Genomic DNA, 18,893 nt, shown 5'->3' with positions numbered 1-18,893 from the left:
TCACCCCAGGCCTGTCCCCTGAACCCATTCTGCCCTCCTAGGGCTCTGAGAAGCAGCATGAAGGATCTCTGAAATGCCTTTGGGATCTTTCTTCCATTGTCGTGAGAAATAGCACCTGGATCCTTTCTATCCATGCTTATCTTTGGGGGGGGCACTTTCTTTTTTTAATTTTAGAGTTATGGAGTACAAGTAAAGATTTACTACATAAGTAAGTTGCATGCAGGGGAAGTTTGAACTTCTAAGGGGCCCTTTCTCTCCCTCATAGTGGACCAGGTACCCAGTATGTCGCCACCTATCTCCCTCCCTCCTTCCTCCCTCCCTCCTCTAGCAGAGTCCTGCATCTGCCAGTGAGAACATGTGGTATTCAGTTGTTTGTTTCTTTGATAGTTCACTTAGCATAATTGTTTCCAGCAGCGTCCATGTTGCTGCGAAGACCATGATTTTGTTCTTCTTTATGACTAAGTAATATTCCATCATGTATATGTACCACATTTTCTTCATCCAGTCCACTTTCAACAGGCATCTGGGTTGGTTCCATGTTTTGATATTGTGAGTACTGCTGCAACAAACATGTGTGCAGATATCTTTTTGGTGGAGCAATTTATGTTCCTGCAAGAATATTCCCAGAAGAGGGATTGCTGAATCATATGGAAGCTCAATTTTTGGTTCTTTTAGTTATCGCCACACTGCTTTCCATAGTGTTTGAACTAGTTTGCACTCCCACCAACAATGTCTTCCACATTTGTTTTTAGTTTTTGTTTTTGTTTTTTGTTTTTTGATTTTACTTATTAATGATATCCATCCTTATCAGTGTTAGGTGGTATTTCATTGTAGTGTTGATTTGCATCACTCTGGTGATTAGTGAGAATGAGCATTTTTTTCATGTTTGTTGGCTGCTTGTATGGCACCTTTGAGATGTCTGTTCATGTCTTTTGTCCACTTTTTCATGAGGTTATTTGTCTTTTTTTCTTTCAATTCATTTGCATTTCTTATAGATCTTGGATGTTAGGCCTTTGTCAGATACACAGTTGGCAAATATTTTTTCCCATTCCATGGGTTATCTCTTTACTCTCTTGATGGCTTTGTTTTTGTTTTTGTTTTCTTTGCTGTGCAAAAACTTTTCAGTTTGATAAGGTCCCACCTGCCAATCTTAGCTTTTGTTACATTTGCGTTCAAGGACATAGACATGAATTTGTTGCCTACTCCAATGTCCAGGAAGGTGTTCCCTACATTTTCTTCTGAGACTCTTGTAATTTGAGGTCTTACATTTAAGTCCTTGATCTATTTTTAGTTAATTTTGTATATGGTGATAGGTAGGGGTCCAGTTTCATTATGTGGCAAGCCAGTTTTCCTGGAACCATTTGCTAAATATGATTTCCTTTCCCCAATGTTTGTTATTGATGGCTTTGATGAAGGTGAGTTGGTTGAGGGACTATGGTTTTATTTTTGGATTCTTTGTCCTGTCACATGGATCTGTGTGTCTATTCCTATTCCAATACCATGCTGTCTTGGTTACTGCAGCCTTGTAATAAAGCTTATAGTCTGTAAGTGTGATATCTCCAGCTTTGTTCCTTTTGCTGAGGATCACTTTAGCTATTCATGCTCTTTTTGGTTCCATATGAATTTCTGAACTGTTTTCTCTAGGTCTATGAAAAATGATGTTGGCAATTTGATAGGGATTACATTGAATCTGTAGATTGCCTTGGATGGAATTGTTATTGATTCTTTCAATGAAATGAGCATTTTCCGTGCTAATCTTTTTAGTATATGGTCTGGGCTACACCCTTGGTTTCCTCTCTTGAACATGCTTTTTCACTCTTTAAGTGGCCAGGCTGAGGCCTTTCCACTCTGATTCCATTTGATTGTAAAATCTGTCTTTAAATTATTCCTTTTTCCCAAATCACAGCATAAGTGGCCAAAAGTAACCTCGCAGTTCCTTCTATTTTGCTTAAAATTTCTTTTATTACATATGCTAGTTCATCCATCTCAAATTCAGCCTTCCACAAAGCCCTCAGGCATAAACACACTTCAGCCAAGTTTTTTGTCAATTTGTAGTAAGAATGTCCTTTATTTTGGTTTCCAGTATCTTGTTTTTCAATTTCATCAGAATGGCTTTTACAATCCATATTTCTATCCACATTCTGGTCATGATCATTTAACCAATCTCTAAGGAGTTCCAAATATTCCCTAGTCTTCTTGTCTTCTAGGCCCTGACCAGAATCTAGTCTTTTCGAGCCTGCTCCTCCAGAGCCTGCTCTCTGCCCAGTATCTATTTCCAAAGCCGCTTCCACATTTTCAGGTATTTGTTATTAACAGCACATATGTTCCTGGAAAAAGTTACATGTGGTTAAGATCTTGCCTGCAAAGACTCCATGCTGGCAGATCTGTTGAGATATCCCACAAGGAAGTAAGTAAAAGAATATTGTTCCTTTAAAGTTGAAGACGAATTGCTTCTGAAAGACTGGTAGAACTATTCATTAAATAGAATGTATCAACCAATTATATAAACAACAAACTATGAAGACAAATTGCTTCTGAAAGACTGGTAGACCTATGCATTAAATAGAATGTATCAACCAATTATATAAACAGCAAACTATTTCTTTTCTTTCTTTTTTTTCTTTTTTGAATCAGAGTGTCACTCTGTTGTCCACGCTGGAATGCAATGGCACGATCACAGTTCACCGCAGCCTCGACCTCCTGGGCTCAGATGATCCTTCCACCTCAGCATCCCGAATAGCTGGAACTACAGGCATGCACCACCATGCCTGGCTAATCTTTGTATTTTTTTGTAGAGAAAAAGTCTTGCTATGTTGCCCAGGCTAGTCTCGAGCTCCTGGACTCAAGCAATCCTCCCGCCTCAGCCTCTCAAAGTGCTGAGATTACAGGCGTGAGCCACCACCTTGCCTGGCCTAGCAAACTGTTCTCCAGTTGATGATTGAATAGAGTCAGTGGTTTAATAATTTAGGTATAGAGAATTAATGCAGAATACCACAACATTCAGGTTGCGTTAATTCACTGTGAAGTGTCATTCACATATAAAATGTTTGAGCACTGTCCAAACTGGGAGAGAAAATAGAAATAATGACCAGGTCAGGCATATCTATCTATCCCCAGGGAGTCTTACTCCATTGTTCTAAACACCTCCATAATTTCTTGACTGTGGCAGATTCTCCCATGGGACCTTTATCTCAATAGTCTCTCTGGATCCTCTCTTCTCAACCATATGTTTACAGTTTGTTCTCAAAATTGTCAACAATTGAGAGTCATTAGTGCCTTTTGAACTTAGGTCCACAGGGCATCTTTAGCTTCTTCAGGAAATTGATCCCTATGTGCCTTCTCTAAAAAGAGCAGATAAAACCTGTGTCACTCTAGCTAACTAAGAGACTGCAAAGAATCCTATACCCTGCCTTCTAAGAATTTCAACATAATCTCTCTTAGAACTGAAATATTAAGGAATTGTCAGTTTATCAAAGTATTTTATTTTAATTCTATAACTGTTGGGGATGTTGTTTGTTTTTTTTTTTTTCATTACACATGTGAAAGGCTGTGTCTCTCAAGAACTAAGATCTGATTCTGACTTGGGTTATTAGAATGGAAGAAAATATGCTTCTTTCCTAGTTAAGCCCACAAACTTGGATACTTCTATTAAGAAAGAGTATAATGTGGATGAGAAGCCAATAGAAAACATGTTAAGCTTTTTACAATTCAGAGATTCATATGGCACATCTCATGTTTCATTTGCCTCTTAGGAGCAGCAACATAAATAGCCTACTATAGTCATTCAGACTGTTGAAGGTATCAGCATTATATGTTTTTAAAGTCTCTGATGTTACCATTCTATAAACGTGGATCATGAAATTAATCAACTGTGAAGATCAGGAAGAAAATGCGATACTCACCAAAGACCACAGGTTGGTATAAACAGAAAAGGGAGTACTGTAAGAGATCCAGGTCAATGTTTAACATCACCTAGTATCTCCAAAAGCTATATAGGAAAGCAGGGAGTTTGACAAGAATGATTATAATAACATGATTTTTCTAATCCATATATATGTGAATTAGAGGGGCCCCTATATATCATCTTTGCCTCTTAATCTGAAAATTGAAAGATGCACACAGAATACCACCACCAAATTTTCCTTCTTGAGAATTACCACTTTACCTACAAAAGACTCTTTTTGTCAGAAACTTTTCCTGGTTTCTGTATGTCAAGAGAACAGAAAAGTTTAGGTCATGATGAATTATTATCCTTAATTTTCATTGACTCTTTAAGATTGAGTAATATCCACTCTGTGGTGCTGTCAGTGTATATCTCAATATTTCTACTCTCCGGAGTGTACTGCAAATCAGTGCCTGGGAGGCTCTGAATGTAGTCGAGAAACTCTTTTTTTTATATTTTAAAGATGTGGGCTGCAATTCAGGGTTAGATATACAAATGTTTATTATGCAGGTACCCTTGTTGATAAGGTGTGCCCCTTCCACGGCAGTTTCCCACCCACTACTGCTAATCCTTTTCTTATAGTATTATAATTGTTCAGAGTCCACTTATGAGTGAGAACATGTGGTACTCCGTTCTTTGTTTCTGTGATTGATCACTCAGTATTATAGATGCTAAATGCATCCAAGTTTATAATTTTGTCCTTCTTTTTGGCTATGTAATATCCTTTCATGTATATGTATCACATTTTTAACCAGTCCTCTTTCAATGGGCAGCACGATTGGTTCCATGTTTTTGCTGTTGTGAATAATGCTGCAATACACATGCATGTGCAGATATCTTTTTCATAGAGTGATTTGACTTCCTCCAGGTATATTCTTAGAAGGGAGATTGCAGGGTCATATAGAAGATCATTTTAAATGCAATTAATATGACTTATTGATGGCTGAACCCTGTTTACAAAGGGTAAAAGACTCATAATATAAAACAAGATGATCTATATAGCATTGTCTGTGTAGGGAAATTCCTACTTGTTTCTGAAACCAGGATGTCAGAGATTTGGACAAAAATGGAGATGAGAATCTGCAGCAGCTATCTGGTGAAGCATCAAATAGTGCAGGGAAAAGAAAGAAAGAGACAGAAAAGCACAGGAAACAGAATCACATCGAGAGATTGCTACCAAGAACACAGAAGTAGGAGACAGTAACAGAGTCATGGGAAACTACTTTAAATGTGAAGATTTCATAAACATTTTGAGAAAAAAAAATGTGCTCCAAACATATTCTTCTGAAAAAATCCTAAGTAGTGATTCTATAATATATTTTCTTAAGTGACTATGAATAGGCCAACTTGAAAAATGAAAAAGACTTTAGGAATAAGTTAATTTACATAGACAATATGGAGCCAAAAGCAGTCCTGTGGGACAGTGGTTTGGGCCAAATGGATGATGAGTAATGTATGACCTGATTCTGTTGGTTGAAATAAGCATTATCTCTCCCACTCTGAGAAACTCTTCAGTTTTTATTATCTTCATTTTTTCCCTTTAGATCCCCTGAAGATCAACAATGAAAAACAGAACCATGCTTAGTGAATTTATTCTATTGGGCCTCACAAATCAACCTGAACTCCAAGTGGTGGTATTCACCTTTCTGCTCCTCACCTACATACTGAGTGTCCTAGGAAATCTGACTATCATCACCCTCACCTTAATAGACCCACAACTCCAGACCCCCATGTATTTCTTCCTCCGGAATTTTTCTTTCTTAGAAATTTCCTTCACATCCATTTTTATTCCCAGATTTCTAACCAGCATAACAACAGGAAATAAAGCCATCAGCTTTGCTGGCTGTTTTACCCAGTATTTTTTTGCCATATTTCTTGGGGCAACAGAGTTTTACCTCCTGGCTTCCATGTCCTATGATCGCTATGTGGCCATCTGCAAACCCTTGCATTACATGACCATTATGAGCGACAGAGTCTGCATACAACTTGTTTTCTGTTCCTGGCTGGGGGGATTCCTAGCTATCTTACCACCAATCATCCTGATGAGCCAGGTAGATTTTTGTGCCTCCAATGTTCTGAATCATTATTTCTGTGACTATGGGCCCCTCGTGGAGCTTGCTTGCTCGGACACAAGATTCTTGGAACTGATGGTCATCCTAGTAGCTGTTATGACTCTAGTGGTTACTCTGGTGCTGGTGACGCTTTCTTACATTTACATTGTCAGGACCATTCTGAGGCTCCCTTCTGCCCAGCAAAGGACAAAGGCTTTTTCCACTTGCTCCTCCCACATGATTGTCATCTCCCTTTCTTATGGCAGCTGCATGTTTATGTACGTTAATCCCTCTGCAAAAGGAGGTGCTTTCAACAAAGGAATATCTGTACTCATTACCTCAGTCACCCCCTTGTTGAATCCCTTCATCTATACTCTAAGAAATCAGCAAGTGAAGCAAGCTTTCAAGGACACTGTCAAAAAGATTGTGAAATTTTAAAAAAAAAACTTTACATTTCAATAAAACATATTTTTCACTTAATAAATATGCATTGGGTGTCTATATTTCAACTGCTGAACTGGCCCTTGACAATAAAAATATCAAAAGGATACATCCTAATTTCAATAAATCCAGAGTCTACAGCAAAAGAAAGATGTATAAACTTTAAATGTATACAATAAATTTACAAAAAAATAAAATAACATTGTAAGTGTTATCAGGGAAGAGTCGATTAGAATCCAAAAAAAAAAACCAGATGGAAAGAGTTAGTTCTGTTTTCTAGAAATGATATGAAACTTAAGAAGCAAAGCATATTGCTCATTTAGGAGAGTAGGAGGATAAGAATTTAGAGTGAAAAAGAAGGCCAGCTCAAAAAAGAATATAATTACAACTGTAAAGTTAGTTGGACATTCGTGAGTCAAAAGAAGTTTCCAGAAAGGGATATTATCAGCATTATTTTGAGGGAATGTAGTAGTTTTGTTATTGTACTTCAGCGTGGAGTCCTAGAAACAATGCTTCTGTCAGGGTGTCAATCATTTTGATTGTTCTCTCATTTTTCACTTATGTTTCAACTGTAGCCGTTACAATGTGCATCCTTTCACAAGAGCAACATAAGAGAAAGGTATATACATTAAGTCTACTTTTCTCCAAATGAGGAGTAATTTCTCAAGATATTATCAACTTGCAAGTCCATTTTCTAGAGGTTTCTAGAGGCATGATTAGAAGCCTCTCACTTCTTCTAGACAAAATCTATCATTTCCTTATTTAGCTGACATTTAAGTTAATGGTATGAGATCTGCTTTCTCTCTCTTTGGCAATTTCTGGGGGTTTTTTTTCCTTCATATTGTGATTTTACTTTCATCTCTTTGTTTACTTTCATTAGATATTACAAAAGATAAATTATGTAATCTGGCTCCATTTTTTTAATTCTTCTCCAAATTTTTGCTTTTGCTTTGAATATAAACCATGGATGACTGTTTTGTAAAGTTTAAAAGAATATGAAGTATCAGTCCAGTTTTATATCTAGAATGTTTCAAATTATGAGTCTTGAAAAACAACTGGGAATAGACTTTCCTACCAATAACTTGACACACAGATTCAGGGTAACAACAACTTGAATTTGATAAGGCCTCAACTTCAATGGAAGTAAGGACATATTTTAAATCTGATCACTTGTATGACATTTAATAATATGCTGAAACATCATAGGATGTTGGTTACTGTTTGGGGTACAAGTGAAACACAATCTAATGTGTTCACATGCCTTTTTTGATGTGTTTTTTTGAGCCATAGTCTCACTCTGTCGCCCATACTGGAGTGCAAACTCATGAATAGCCTCGACCTCCTGGGTTCAGGCAATCATCCAGCCTCAGTCTTCCAAGTAGCTAGAACTACAGGTGCACACCACCATGCCCGGTTAATTTTTTTATTTTAAATTTTTTTATTTCAAGGTGTGGGGTACAATTCAGGGCTAGGTATACAAGTGTTCACTATGCAAGTACTCTTTTTTTTTTTAATTGTACAGATGAGGTCTCACCAAGTTGCCCAGGCTAGTCTCCAATCCCTGGGCTTAGGCAATCCTTTCTCCCCCTCCTCCCAAAGTGCTGGGATTACAGGTATGAGCCTCCACACCCGGCTTCACATGCTTTATATTTGGTGATATGTTGGATAGAATGGTGCTTCTCAAGCATTTATGGAACAAGTTGGGTTATATGTATCATAAGAGCAAATTCTCAAAACCACAAAAAATATTGGAGTGTGCAAAATATTTTTGAATGGTCTTTTATGTTAAGTTATTGCTATTTTGAACTGATTTTCTTTTATTGCTAGCTAGTAATGACTTTCAATCTATTTCAATTTCACTGAGCTACCTTTCATTGACAGAAAAATGTTCTTAAGCAACCAAACCTGAATCATTGTTCACTTCCCCACATCCACATCTCTACCAAATTCTATGATGAAGTAAAAACAATGTCATATAATAGCTTAAAACACAGACTTTAGTTCAAATCTCAGGTTCTCAGCTTTCTAGCAGATTCATCTGGGAATAGTTACTTGACCTCCCTAAGGCTCATCTTTGTAAACTCTAAAATGTGTTTAGTAATACTGTCTATCTTACAGGTTAGTTTTAAGAATTTAATTAGAAACTAGATTTAAAATATTAAGAGAAAGCCGGTATTTGTTAAGTGTTTAATTAATCGTATCTATTCTTACCACATGATAATTTTGAACAATATTATTTTCAAGGAGCTGGAGCTTAATTGGAAAGATTAGGATTTGAATTGATTGGTTTACCATAACTGGGGCTGTAAAAATGTTGGCCATTCTACTTGAAGTCCATCTGTAGCTAAGCCAGCATATTTACACTCCCTATATGTCCAGTTGCATGCTTGGAAAGCCAGGCCAGTAAAAGGTCTTATCTACACTTCAGGTAAAATCATCAGAATACATGAGAGCAGGTTATTAAAACTGGGTGATTAAAACTCCCCCATGAATTACTTCCTGAACAAATGTCCACCTCTAGCTCTCCTTAATTTATTTTTTATTTATTCTTTTTTCCAAAATTCCAAGCTTATGCAATTTCAGCCTAGTTTGACTCAGCCTAGTTTGGAAAGGGTAGCCTAACTTCTTTTGCCACCCTTTCCTCTCCTTTCTGAAGAAGAATGAATCCCTAGGGAAAGAGATTTCTTTAAACAAACAAGCATTTACAATATGGCAGAGATAAATAGTTTCCAAGTGATGACTTTGATTTCTTCTCTATAAGCACATTTTAGAGAAACAAATGTATTATTGCCAAATGGTGTTTATAGTGATTCCTTCATTGAAAAAGAAAAATGGAAAATATTTGTGGGCAATAGTAGGTGCCAGGTACTGAACTATGTCCTTAACAAGTATAATTCTATTTAATGGGCATTGTGCTTCTCCTTTCACAGAAAAGGAAAATGAGACTCAGAGAGATAAAGTTTTGTGCATCATTCAAGACAGAGCTGATTATTGTGCTGCGTTTGGTTATACCACATTGCCTCTCTGAGCCTCACTATAGTTGTAAGAATTATGTGTATGGGGAAGGTGTTTGTAAGGCATTTGTGTAGTTGATATTTTGTGCCTAAATTTGACATTTTGTTTCCAAAGCTAACATTGTTTTTTCTGGTGCTTGTGCTCTATTGATAAATAGGTGATTGGCCTGATGTATTAGCTGTGGTAAAGATGTCCTTGGATAACAATGTGCTAGACCTTCTAGGTAATATATACTTATCTTAACAAGTTCTTCACTTCCTTAAACAGGAGATTTACTAATGTTTTCTCAGAAGTGACTCACAGGCAAATATGGGATACGGCCCCTACCTCAATTTGAGTATTTTACTTGTGTCTGTTTTGTATTTCATTTCTGCATGCAGACTCCAAAACAATGAAAACTGATGCTTACTATCTTCAGCCAATAGTCTATAAATGGAATAATTAAGATCAAGCTAGTGATGTTTAGAAATATGACTTTTCAAACCTCCACAGCCTGAAAGCCATTCCACCTATCTGCTTGTCCATGGCCAAGTCCAGCTATGACCACCTACTGAGAAAAGAAAATATAAAGACTCCATACTCTTCCTTTTCTCTACCGCTGGTGCTGTCCTGCAGCCTACCCGGCCACCAACAACCACCTCCAAGCTGATCTCTCTGAACCCTCTTCCCTCAGCTATAGTTTTAAGTTTGTTCCCAAAGTTGTCAACAAAGGACATTCATTAGCCTGTTCCAAATAAGAATCCCCAGGGCAACTGGTGCTTCTTCATCAATTGATCCCCCAGAGCATATTCTCAATATAGTAAATAAAACTTGTGTATGCTGGTGAAGCATAATCTGGTGTACGAGGGGGAGTCCATATTCTGCCTTCTGAGGTCATCAGCTCATTTCTCCTAGAACAGAAAGATCCAGGACCGCCCTGCTTCTCAAAGTCCTTCCTTTACCCTCCCACTTACTGGCTCTGCTTAAACAAGACAGGATGTCCAAAAACTCAGATTCAGCTCCGGTCCAGTTAGTTGAAATGCAAAGATCAGCAAATCCCTACTGAACGGATAAGGGACAAGAGCAGCAGAAGATTACTTCCTACCAAGAAAAGTTCGGAAGTGTGTGTATTTCTACAAAATGCAGAACAGGATTTAGTTGCAGAAAATGATAAAAAGGCCATAAATTTTACATTGCTTTGTAATTGTGTGGCCTTACAATTATGATTTCTCTCCAAAAATATTTAGGATTAAAATTTCACTGTAGTCACTTAGGTTCTCAAGAGAGAAAGTATGCTACATGTTTACAGCTTCATTGATTTTACGTCTGTGTAGTTGTGAATCCTGAAATGGACACAGATATGAAAACTCAGCCACTTCCTGAAAACTCCAGGTTGGTAATCAGGAGGGCAAGGGCATCCAGAACATTGTGGAACCTTGATTCCAACTGTGGGCTGGCAACCCACTAGGAGGTTATGAAGTCAATTTAGTGGGCTGAAACTGGCTTTCGAAAACAATTGTTTATTGCCTGAGCCCACGGGTTCGAGACCCACCTGGGCAACTTGTCGAGACCTCATCTCTACAATAAATAAAAAATGAACCGGGCGTGGTAGCACGCACCTGTAGTTCCAGCTACTTGGAAGGCTGAGGCGGAAGGATCGCTGGAGCCCAGCAGGTCGAGGCTGTGGTGGCCGGGAGCGGCCACTGCACTCCAGTCTGGGCGACAGAGTGAGACTCCAACTCAAAAAAAAAAAAAAAAGAAAACAATTTTTTTAATAATGAAGAAAGGTAGATCTATTAAGGGGAAGACAACATTGTGACAGGCACAATGGGCAGGACAGTGAGGATGTCTGCTCTCTGATGAAAACATTTTAAAATGGAATAAAATAAAATAGAAACTATCAGATAACATCATATGTAGTAAAGAATGTTCTGCAAAACTTTTAAGTGAGATAGATACGTGCTTGCTTGAAATATATATATAACACTTTGCATCAAGGTAGATGGATTTGGAGTCTATCATACTCGGTGATCTATCACAGAAACAAAAACACTGAGCACCACATGTTCTCACTCATAAGTGGACCCTGAACATTTATCATAATACTATGGAGAAAAGGATTGGCGGTAGCAGGAGGACACTGCCAGAGAAGGAGGGGAGCACATAACATCAGTAAGGGTACCTGATCCCAATCCAGGCAAAGTGAGCTCCAACAGGAGGCCCCAAACGTCTCCTGTGTACAAAAACCACTTATGTACCCAATCCTGACTTGCACCCCACAACGTTAAAACAGTTTAAAAAGTTTTAAAATAAAATATAGAATATAGAATGAATTATTGTCAAAAAATGCTTTATTGTTTTATTTATTTTACTCTCATTTTAGAGTTGAGAGGTACAAGTGAGGGTTTGCAACATAAGTAGGCTGCATGCCAGTGAAGTGTGGGCTTCTAGCTGACTCTCTCCCCCTGGTAGTGGACCAGGTACCCATTGTGTGGCCACATGTTCCCAACCCTCCCTCCCTCCAGTCATGCCCTGCAACCGCCGGTCCCACCCTTGTGTTAATGTGACTAGTGTTCGGAGTCAAAAATGCTTGAAAACTGCCACCTTATAAATTTTTATTTAAAAATAAGTAGAAAAAGTCTTAAATAAATCAGTGAGAGCACTCCCAGATAATGTGACCCTTTATTTATTTTTTAATTAATTTATTTATTATTTATTATAAAGATATGGGGTACAATTCAGGGCTAGGTACACAAACACTGATCATGCAGGCACCCTTGTTGGTGAGGCATGCCCCTCCCTCCCCTAGCAGCTTCCCCCAACTGCCAGTCCCACCCCCTCTTCCCCTGACAGTTTTCTGCTACTGCCAATTGCCTTCCCACAGCATTATAGTTGTTCAAGGTCACCTGATGACTGAGAACATATGGAACTCAGTTCTTTGTTTCTGTGATAAATCACTGAGTATGATCAACTCCAAATCCATCCAAGTTGCTGCAAGTCCATATATTTGTCATTCTTTATGGCTGCATAATTTTCCATTGTGTGTACGTACCACTTTTTTTTTTATCCAGTCCAGCTTTGATGGGCAACACGGTTGGTTCCATGTTTTTGCTATAGTGAATAGAGCGGCAACAAATATACGTGTGCAGGTATCTTTTTTGTAGAATGATTTGAGTTCCTCCGGGAATATTCCCAATAGGGGAATTGCTGGGTCCTATGGAAGGTCAATTTCTAGTTCTTTCAGAAATCACCACACTGTCTTCCAAAGAGGTTGTATTAGTCTGCATTCCCACCAGCAGTGTAGAAGTGTTCCTTTTTCTCTACATCCTCGCCAGCATCTGTTGTTGTTTGTTTTATTAATGATGGTCATTCTTATAGGGGTTAGGTGGGATCTCAGTGTATGTGGTTTTGATTTGCAATGAGTTCACAAACAAGTAAAGACTTGAAATGCCTATGAAGTACTCAGATAAGGAGTATCCCAGATAACCGCAAACTATCGTTTTATACACTTTCCCCATAAAATTCACGTATCTACATACACAAAATTTTTCACACGTGATTTAATGGGTTTGCAGACATCGTAAATCTAATCTAGGGATTAAAGAATTCCTAGTTTAAAGCTCCTACTTTAAATATTCTCAAGCTCCTAAAATTTCCTTGGAATATAATAAAATTGCCCTATCTTTACAGAAAAGCAAACTCTAAATCTAAAGATTCTGAATGTATTTAAGGGAGTAAATGCTGGAGTATTATTCTAATCTAATATTTACTTACCCTTAAACAGGTATGCGGATTATTTCAAGGGGCAGAATGACAAACTCTTAATATACAGATCTTTAAATTCTCATAGCCAGGCACAGGCAGAGAGGTTTGGAGTGTCCATTGGGAAGAAATGAGGAGCTGACACTTTTTTGACATCAATAGAATTAAGAGAATTAAACTGGGAGAAAAATTAGAGATTGCTACAATTGTATAAAAAAAGAAAAAAGGCAGGAAAGAGTAAGAAAAACAGCAATTCTGAGAAGAGTTAGGCAGACAAAGAAAGTAGGGCTATGAATGGAGTCCGTGGGAAGTAAGGAAAGTCAATGCAGGGGAAGATAAATCAGAAACTATTGTGAAAGAAGGCAGCAGCTGGAGGTATTCCTTTATTAACATATTTCACAACCTTTTGAACATTATCTGTGAGGCAGCTACTTGCTTCGTGCTGGCATTAGGGAGAGTACCACGTGGGAAAATAATGACAAGAACCTTCCAACACAGGACAAATGAGACCGGTCTGTATCACATCGTGGAGACGTTCACGATCCATTTCATTTTGTTCTCCTCCGATTTCACCTGTCCATTTCAGAGCACCTCTTCCTTTCTCATCTTTGATTACTCTCTTTTTCACCTTGAGACTCAAAATTTTTTCAACTATGAAAAATAAAACCATGTTGACTGAGTTCACCCTTCTGGGTCTCACAGACGTCCCTGAACTCCAGGTGGCAGTTTTCTCCTTTCTTTTCCTTGCCGATTTACTCGGCATCCTTGGAAATCTGACTATCTTCATCCTCACCTTACTGGACGCCCACCTTCAGACTCCCATGTATTTCTTTCTCCGGAACTTCTCCTTCTTGGAAATTTCCTTCACAAACATCTTCATTCCCAGAGTCCTGATTAGCATCACAACAGGGGACAAGAGTATCAGCTTTGCTGGCTGCTTCACTCAGTATTTCTTTGCCATATTCCTTGGGTCAACAGAGTTTTATCTTCTGGCCGCCATGTCCTATGATCGTTATGTGGCCATCTGCAAACCCCTGCATTATGTGGCCATCATGAGCAGAAGAGTCTGCACCCGGCTGGTTCTCTGCTTTTGGCTGCTGGGTTAATGGTCATTATACCACCAATCATCCTGATGAGTCAGCAGGACTTTTGTGCATCCAACAAGCTGAATCATTATTTCTGTGACTGTGAGCCTCTTCAGCTCTTCAGGAACTCTCCTGTTCAGACACAAGCCTCATAGAGAAGGTTGTCTTTCCTGTGGCATCTGTGACCTAGTGGTCACTCTGGTGCTAGTGGTTCTTTCTGATACACTCATCATCAAGACTCTCCTGAAGTTCCCTTCTGCCCAGCAAAGGATAAAAACCTTTTCAACTTGTTCTTCCCACATGATTGTCATCTCTCTCTCTCTTATGGAAGCTGCTGCTTTATTTATATTAAGCCCTCAGCAAAAGAAGGGGACACATTCAACAAGGCAGTAGCTCTATTCATTACTTCAGTTGTCCCTTTGTTAAATCCCTTCATTTACACCCTAAGGAACCAACAGGTAAAACAAGCCTTCAAAGATAAAGTCAAAAAGCTTGTGAATCTTTAAAAAATTTAAGAATGAGCCGGCCTCGGTGGCTCAGCCTGTAATCCCGTGCCTTGGGAGGCTGAGGTGAGTGGATTGCCTGAGCCTGTGGGTTCGAGACCCGCCCAGGCAACTTGGCAAGACCTCATCTCTACAATAGATCAAAAATTAGCCAGGCATGGTAGCGCACACCTGTAGTTCCAGCTACTTGGAAGGCTAAGGCGGAAGGACCACCAGAGCCCAGCAGGTCGAGGCTGCAGTGGCCGAGAGCAGCCACTGCACTCCAGTCTGGGAAACAGAGTGAGACCCAACTCAAAAAAAAAAAAATTTAAGAATGTGAGCCTTAATGGATGAGTCTCTACTAAGCAATCTGCTAGTAACTAAGCAATCTGCTAGTTACTAGTTACTCTCAAAGAATCCAACTCCAGTTCTGTGACAGAGATTTGGAAATATATTACAGCCTGTTGTTAATATAAATAAATTAATAAGGTTTTATAAGTGAGCAATTAAGTTACTCAATTGGATAGCTCAATCTGAGTTAGAGAGACAATAAGTGTTTTCAGAGGGGATGCCATTAAACTAGGTCTTGACAGGTAGAAATAAGACAAACAAGGAAAAATAGAAACAGAGATTTTATTTGGGTAGAAAGAATGTTGTGGGTAGGAGCACAAAATTTTAGTTCAAAGACACTGAGTAAATGATATTGACATTAATTTCTCTTTTTTTAACTTTTAAAATTTTTTATTTTAAAATTGTGGGGTACATTTCAGGGTTAGGTATACAAATATTCACTGTGCAGGTACCCTTGTTGATAAGATGTGCTTCCCCTTCCCTAGGCAGATTTCCACTACTGTCAATCCCACCTCCCCGCCTCCCCTCCCCTCCGCAGTTTCCTGCTACTGTCAATCCTTTTCTTATAGTATTGGGGTAGTTGTGACATTAATTTCAATCAACATATGAGTCAGAAAAAAGTTATAGAGATGATTGTTTCAGTTTTGAATTTATTTAAATTCTCTTTTAAAATAAGTTAAATGCCCATAATATCAAGGCATCTGAATTTGGGCCCAGATCTGTGGATTTAGCAATCCTTATCATGTAGATGGTCATTGATGTTGTGAGAATAGATGAAGTCACAAATAAAAGCACATATAGGAAAGGCTTAAACATGAAACACTAAGGCTCTTCCCAAAATTTAAAGAGCAGAAATCAAAGGGATGACTAGAGGGAAGCAGATCTCTGGAATGCATGGGAAGAGAATGTCTCAAGAAACATAGATTTTTGTTAATGCAAAATGCTGCAACAGCAATTAATATGCAAAATGGAAATATGAGAATTGACAGAGTGCCATTGATCTTAGCCATATTTAGTAAATGTGGAAGTTGAGGGTGGGATAGGATAAGTCAGACCGTAGTGGGCTATGAGTGAGTGAGAGCTGAAAAGTTAGAGAATGATAAAATGGAAAGAGTAGAAAAAAGAAAAGACGAATGGCCCCCAAGTTATGCTCCTTCATGGTCTTCTGTGCTTTCTCATTAATAGTATCATCTTAATAATTATACATGGAAAGTCTTTATTCACCTCTAGTCTGTAAGTCCCAGGAGCACAGGGATAATACCTTCTTGATTACAACTCCATCTGCAATGTCAAGCAACTGTGGGTGCTCAATTAATAGTTGTTAGATGGATGAATAAATGAATGAAGGAGTCCAGAACAGAATTAAGTAAAGATCCTTGATCATTTGGGGGTTTATATACTGACAGCAATGAGCTAGAAAAGCTTGTTACATGTGGGTTTCTTAGATCTTCCTGGAAATTTCACCCTATTTTCTATCTGGGTAAACTGAAGCCTAGAGAGGTGAAATCTTTTGTGCAAAGTCACATAGCTAAGTGCCTGGACTGGAATCAGAAGCCAAATCTGTCTGATGCCAGAGCCCACCTGCTTAACTACTGAGCCATAGAGCCATACTAATAGGTTTTAGTATTTGCTCTTTCTAAGTATTTTATGTAGCCTTGGCTTTTTACTATACCCCACTTTTCCAAGCTCTCATCAAACTTGGTTAGAAGACTCTAGGACATGAATCTCTTTAGGAAGTTGAAAGTATACAAAAGCCTACGTTTTCCCACCCTATGACTCTTGACTTCTCCCAAAATGCTTCTCTTTTCCATAGTCATACATTTTATGAACAATGTGGATCTTCTATTTACTTTCTCTCTCAAAGGGAACATATAGACCTCAAAGAACATGGGCACTAAGAAAACAGTCTTTTTCCTCCATTCTCACCTTCAATAAGCTTCCAAAAAGGATTAAGTTATGAACAAGGGAACTCATATCAGTGACTAACTATGCTCACCTCCTCTCTATTCATCTTCTTTCTGAGCAACATACATGGCTTTAGCTCCTAGGATTGAGGGCAGGAATGATGGTTTTACTTCATGAAACAGTGCCATGCCCAAAACAGGTATTCAGTAAGTGTTCAGTCAGTAAAAGAACAAATTAATGCATGACAAATGTCTTTATTACTTTAGGCACAATTTTCATAAGCTTTTCTATCAACTACTTGACTTTCAGAGTCAAACTTTTTTCTTTTGTTTTCTTTCTTTGTTTTTGAGTGGGAGTCTCACTCTGTCACCCAGCATGGAGTGCAGTGGCACAGTGATGTCTCTTCACAGCCTCCACCTACTGAGCTCAGATGATCCTTCAACTTCAGCTTCCCAAGTACAGACTACAGGTGCGCACCACCATGCCTGGCTAATTTTTTTATTTTTTATACAAACGAGATCTCACTCTGTTGTCCAGGTTGGTCTCAAACTCCCAGACTCAAGCAATCCTACCATCTCAGCCTCCCAAAGTGCTGAGATTATAGGTGTGAGCCACCATGCCCAAATTTTTCTTTTATTTTTAAATACTTTTAAGCATATTTTATTTTGTTGGTTTTTTTAGTCTCAAATTTATTTTTTTTTTCTGTGATCTTTGTTCTTTCTTTCCTTCTATTCATTTCAGGTTTAATTTTCTCTTGCTTTTCTAGTTCTTTGAGATGTACCATTAGGTTATTTATTTGAAATTGTTCTATTTTTTGGTAGGTGTTTATGGTTATAAATTTGCATCTTAATACTGCTTTTCCTGTGTTCTATAGATTTTTATTTTAATTCATTGCAAGGAATGTTTTAATCTGTTCTTAATTTCTTCCTTCACTCATTGATCATTCAGGAGCATATTGTCTTATTGCCATGTATTTGTATCATTTTTAATGTTTTTCTTGTTACTGATTTCTAGTTTTATTCCATTGTGGTCATATAAAATACTTGATATCTCACTTAAAATAATTAGATGAGAAAAAAGTACTTGATATGATTTTGAGTTTTAAAAAATTTTTAAGACTTGTTTTATGTTCTGACATATGGTTAATCCTGGAGAATGTTCCATGTGTTCATGAAAAAATTGTGTATTCTGCAGCTGTTGGGTTAAATGTTCTGTAAATGTTTGTCAGGTTCACTTGGTCTGTGATGCAATTTAAGTTTGATGTTTCTGCACTGATTTTTTTGTCTGGATGATCTGTCTAATGCAGAGAGTGGGGTGTTGAAATCCCCAACTATTATTGTACTGAGATCTCTCCCTTTAGATCTAAGTAATATTGTCTTTTTACATCTGGATGCTCCAGTATTGGGTACATATGCATTTACAATTATTAAATATTTTTATAATGTATACAGTTTATTATATATGTCTAAATAACTTTCTAGCTTGACCACCCATCCACAATTTACAAACCCAGACTCTGTAGCTAACTCCAAATTCCCAAAAGAGAGAATATAATTGGCTCAGTTTGGTCCACATATACACTTAGTTCATTCTCCTCTAGCCCGGTTCATTCTCTTCTGGCTTTTTCAAAAGATGAGACCTGGATTTTTATGTGATCTATCATGTCTGCTATAAAATTATATCTCTATCTAGCCTCCTGACTCAAGAATTGCCTACAAATAAAAGCCCCCCAAGTCTCTAGACTAGATTCCATTAATTTCTTTTTCTGCAAATTAAGCTGTTCTTGTCTTGCTACTCATTCTCTGTTGCCTTTACCTAGACACATATTGTCCTGGTGTATATATTGTTGTCCTCCAGTAATCTCTAGGGACTATGTTTG

General features: G+C 38.0%; 1 protein-coding gene and 1 pseudogene across 1 annotated transcript; both read left to right on the top strand.

Moving 5' to 3' along the window:
* The first annotated feature begins 5,483 nt into the window (after positions 1 to 5,483).
* Positions 5,484 to 6,516, top strand: LOC103259892 (olfactory receptor 6C4). The gene has a single exon (XM_008057550.1). The coding sequence runs from the start codon at positions 5,506 to 5,508 to the stop codon at positions 6,430 to 6,432; it is 927 nt and encodes a 308-aa protein (XP_008055741.1). The 5' UTR covers positions 5,484 to 5,505; the 3' UTR covers positions 6,433 to 6,516.
* Positions 6,517 to 13,844: 7,328 nt separating this feature from the next.
* LOC103259891 lies at positions 13,845 to 14,782 on the top strand (annotated as a pseudogene).
* The last annotated feature ends 4,111 nt before the right edge of the window (positions 14,783 to 18,893 follow it).

This window comes from Carlito syrichta, unplaced genomic scaffold, assembly GCF_000164805.1.
Source record: "Carlito syrichta isolate Samal-C Ts95f unplaced genomic scaffold, Tarsius_syrichta-2.0.1 Scaffold303056, whole genome shotgun sequence".
NCBI lineage: Eukaryota > Metazoa > Chordata > Mammalia > Primates > Tarsiidae > Carlito > Carlito syrichta.
This window is presented reverse-complemented; position numbering and strand designations above follow the sequence as displayed.